General features: G+C 37.8%; 1 protein-coding gene across 1 annotated transcript; it reads right to left on the reverse strand.

The window, feature by feature from the left end:
- On the reverse strand, positions 1-2,330 carry LOC130744816 (subtilisin-like protease SBT3). Its single transcript, XM_057596966.1, has one exon. The coding sequence runs from the start codon at positions 2,284-2,286 to the stop codon at positions 1-3; it is 2,286 nt and encodes a 761-aa protein (XP_057452949.1). The 5' UTR covers positions 2,287-2,330.
- Between the last annotated feature and the right edge of the window lie 2,099 nt (positions 2,331-4,429).

Here is a 4,429-nt window from a genome sequence, read left to right on the forward strand (position 1 = left end):
CTATGCATATGGATAGGAAAACACTTCTCCGTCATAATATCTGATCTTGGATTTGAGTGCCACAATAGGGCTCCTGACCACATGCTTCATGTCCCTCCAAGTTAGATACCCAAAAGCTACTTCATTCTCTCTTATTATGCTTTCGTCCTCGATCCTCAACGTGTAGTTTAGCATCTCGTTCTTCTCTTTGAACACCAACTTGTTGGGGATGACACTAACACGAAATCCTTTGATGGGAGTGACTCTAGCAACATAAGTTGACTTTCCCACCCCAACATTGGTCACTGTTCTCTGAAATTCTTGCATCCTCCTAGAAGAAAAATCATTGGCATGAAAATAAGCAATGAAAGAAGGGCAGTTAAGATCCAAGGAAGGGCTGGAGCAATTATAGGAGGAGGATCTCGTGATGGCCATGATGTTCTTTTGGGTGTAGTTTAGTGCACAGAGAAGATTCACATAATCTTGCACACCCGCGTCATAAACAAGTCCTGGGTGAAGGGCTCTGTTGGGGTTGACATGGCCCGCGCCCAAGGCCAGAGGAGAAGCCCTTTCGTAACCTTCGCCGAGGTCTTTGATGAATTCCGCGGTGTTGTCGAATATGTCTGATGTTGTCATGATGGCTGACCGAATAGCAGCAGGGCTCCAATCTGGACGTGCTCCTTTCAAAAGAGCTGCCACACCGGCAATGTGAGGACATGCCATGGATGTGCCACTAATCAAATTGAAGCTGTTGAAGAGACTAATGTTGCTAAACTGATCCACATCCACAGGAACCTTTTCAGGCCATGCAGCTAAGATTAATGTTCCAGGAGCTGTGATGTCAGGTTTCAACACAAATGGACAGGTCTTAGATGGCCCTCTGGAACTATAACTATCTACACTCGGTGCAGGTTTAGTACCTAAAACTGTTTTCTTAAAAGACATGCTTGCTGTTGAATTAGAGCTACTCTTGATGTAAGCTTTGACAATATCCCCATTCATCGAATCAATGATGATGGATGGAGTAAACCCCAAATAATTATCAGTGAAGTCTGCTATGAAAACTGAACCAGCAACTTTGGCTTTTTGAAGTAGAATTGGTGTATATTTATTTTCACATACCACAATCATACCCTGCGCTTTGGTCAGTTCATTGACATTGTCACACGGACCCATAAAAGTAATAGGAAAATGGGAAGAAGAGAAGTTTCCCAGATTAAGAGACAAACCAGTCATTGAGACTCCATTGCCAAGCGTAAGAGTACCTTGAAATTTCCGATCAAAGGTGCCAGCAGCCACAGTTATCATCCATGGGGTTCCATTATGCAGAGGTTTAATATTAGGCCCATCGTTCCCTGCAGATGCAGACACAAAAATGCCTCTCTCCATGGCTGCAAATGTGGCTATTGCAACAGGGTCTTCGTATAGATGAAAATATTCAAATCCAAGTGATAGTGACAGAACATCTACACCATCTGAGATTGCACTGTCAATTGCAGCTATTACATCTGATGTCGCACCGTAGTCTTGCCACAAGGCCTTGTACATGGCTACCCTGGCTCGTGGAGCTACTCCTCTTGTTGATCCAGCGGCATAGCCAAAGAAAGACACACCGTCAACTCGGCTCCCAGCAGCGGTGCTCGAAGTGTGAGTCCCGTGACCATCTGTGTCTCGGGCTGAGTTTACAATGGTGATGTTGGGGTTTGCGGCACGATACCCTTTGTTAAAGAACCGAGCTCCGATGAGTTTCTTGTTGCACAGCGATGAGTTGAATCCGATGCTGTTCACACATTGGCCTTTCCATCGTGAAGGAATTTCTGTCATCCCGTCATCTTTAAAGCTTTCACTTTCGGGCCAAATTCCACTGTCCACCAAACCAATGATAACATCTTGGCCAAACATAGCGGCAGGCCATGCACCGGTTTGATGATTGAGTCCGAGGAATTGGGGTGAGTGTGTTGTGTCGAGCTTAATAGGTAAATCGGGCATGGATGAAATGTATCCTGCAGAGGATTTGAGAGCTTCAAGTTCCGCAAGTGATAAACTTGCACTGAAACCATTCATGACATTGGTGTATGTGTAAATTAGCCTAGAAGAGGCAGAGTTCAAATTATTAGTATCAAGATCTGTATTGTCCAAAGCGGAGGAAAGAGTGGACAGGTACCAACTATGATAGTTGGTGAATGGTTTAGGCATGGCTGATAAGTCCATGTGGATGATATAATTATCAGACTTAGCCAGTGAGGAAACCAGGTGAAGAATTGTGACATAGGAGAACCATAGACAATAACAAATGGTGGAAGCCATGATTGAATGGTGTTTCAAATGAGAATGGCTATAAAGCACAAATGTTTAAGGAAGGTTATAAACTTAGAACTGAGACAGGTATTCAAAATCTGTACCTGATTCAATTTTCTTCACCCTCTGAACATTGAGATTTGCTCTTCTAACAAGAGTTTAGTCCTACCCACAAAATAAAATGGTTGGAGAGAGCAAACATGTCTGCAACACAAAATAAAATGGTTTCACGAAGTTTTTTCCTATTAAATATTAAACAAAAAACTGATAAATGAATGTATTTAGAATACTATTTATTTTATTTTATTTTTAGATACTTAATTAAATGACTTTTTTTGGTTACGTATTTAAGTCGCTAATTAAAATAATCTTAAAATACTAATTATGATATTATGTTTAAATTAAACTTTTTTATGGTAAATTAAGATTTAATATATATTATATTCAACTTATTTTTAAAATGTATATGAAATCTTATTAATTTTAATTTATTTTTATCACTCAATTTAATAAATTGTTGACTAAAAAGTAAAATTGAATCCAAAAATTATGAGTTTTCTATTGAGTTTAATGGATATGCATTGCCAGTGTAAACAATTTCACATTATCAACCAATCAAGTGTATGAGAATTAATGACTTTCATTTTAAATTTTAATTGAATTTTTTTTTTTGATGTGGTGGAATTCTATTGGATAATTATGTAAACAAAATTGGTTTTTTTCTTTGCAATTATACAATCTTTTGACTTTAATTTATTATAAAAATATATAAAAAAATTAATAAATAATTCCTTAAAAGAATAACTTTCTTTGAATAATAATATTTTTAAGATTATTTTTTTGGGTACAATATTTTTAAGATTATCATTAAAATGTTCTTATCATCATAATAAAAATATATTTTTTCCTTGAAAAGATAAAATAGAAATAGAAAATATTAGTTTTTAAAAAATATTAACTTAATAAACCTTTCAATTATTTTGAAAAAAAATACCGTTCTAAATGCTTAGACTTTCTTGTTTTGTTTCCTTTTTAAAGAGTAAACATTCATTTGAAATTTTGAATCATGGAAAAGTTGACCTGGCTCAATCAAAAGACATGAAAATTAAGGATTTTTTTTATGAAAATTAAGGATTCAATCGAATTAGTTATTCTTCGTTTATATTGAATAATTAAATTAGTGTTCACTTTCAAAATAAAAATTAGTGTTAATTGCTTATAATTAAAAATATAGTTTTTTTGGTACATTTAAAAAGAATTAGTTGATTTCATTTTTGTGGAAAATGATTTTTGAACTTGAAACAATTTTAACATCCTGTTCCAAAAAAAACAAAATTAACATCTTTAAATCACAGATTTTAAGGCGGTTTTTTACCTGTAAAGTCGATTAGAAGGCCTACACGACATTCTAGCTCCGGCTTGACTGACACTAACGACTTTCCCTTCAGTTATTAACATCTTTTCAATTATTAACATCTTTCGACGCAACTTGCTGGAGACATTGATTAACACTGACGACGTTCCTTTCAGTGTTGTATAGACCGACTTTAGAACTGCAATATTACTGTTAGGTTTCTCAATTTCATTTGTGTCACAATAAGTCATATTATAATCACGACCATACATTAATAATCATCACCTTGATAATAACTTAAAATAGTTCAACATTTAACTCCACCTATACCAATAGTAAGGTAGAGGGTCGGTGGAGGTGACACCGGAAGTTACACTAACGGTGGGGGCCGATGCAGCAACAACGACCATAGTGAGGTGGCAGATTGGTGGGGGCAGCACCAGTGGAGAGAGTGATCGAACGAGAGGTTGATGTGAGGGGACGACCGATCTAGTGGAGTCAGGGAAGGGTAGACGTTTTGGTGGATGGGCCGGATATGGTGGTGGAGGGGGGAGGATCTAGTGTTGGAAGAGGGGGCAAATATGAAGGTGGAGGGGGCTGAGGGATAAGTGGCAACATATATGGTCGCGGAGGGATAGGTAGCAACACACATGGTGGTATAGGGGGAACATGCAGCAGTAATGGTGACGGTGAAGGTGGGTGACAAAGTCACCCCCAAAATTATGTCGGGTCTGCCTGTAGGACCATGCTTGCAACCCGCCTATAAACAAGGTAGGCTAGAGTTTCAAAGTCAACCCC

Source organism: Lotus japonicus, chromosome 3, assembly GCF_012489685.1.
Source record: "Lotus japonicus ecotype B-129 chromosome 3, LjGifu_v1.2".
In the NCBI taxonomy this organism is placed as follows: Eukaryota; Viridiplantae; Streptophyta; class Magnoliopsida; order Fabales; family Fabaceae; genus Lotus; species Lotus japonicus.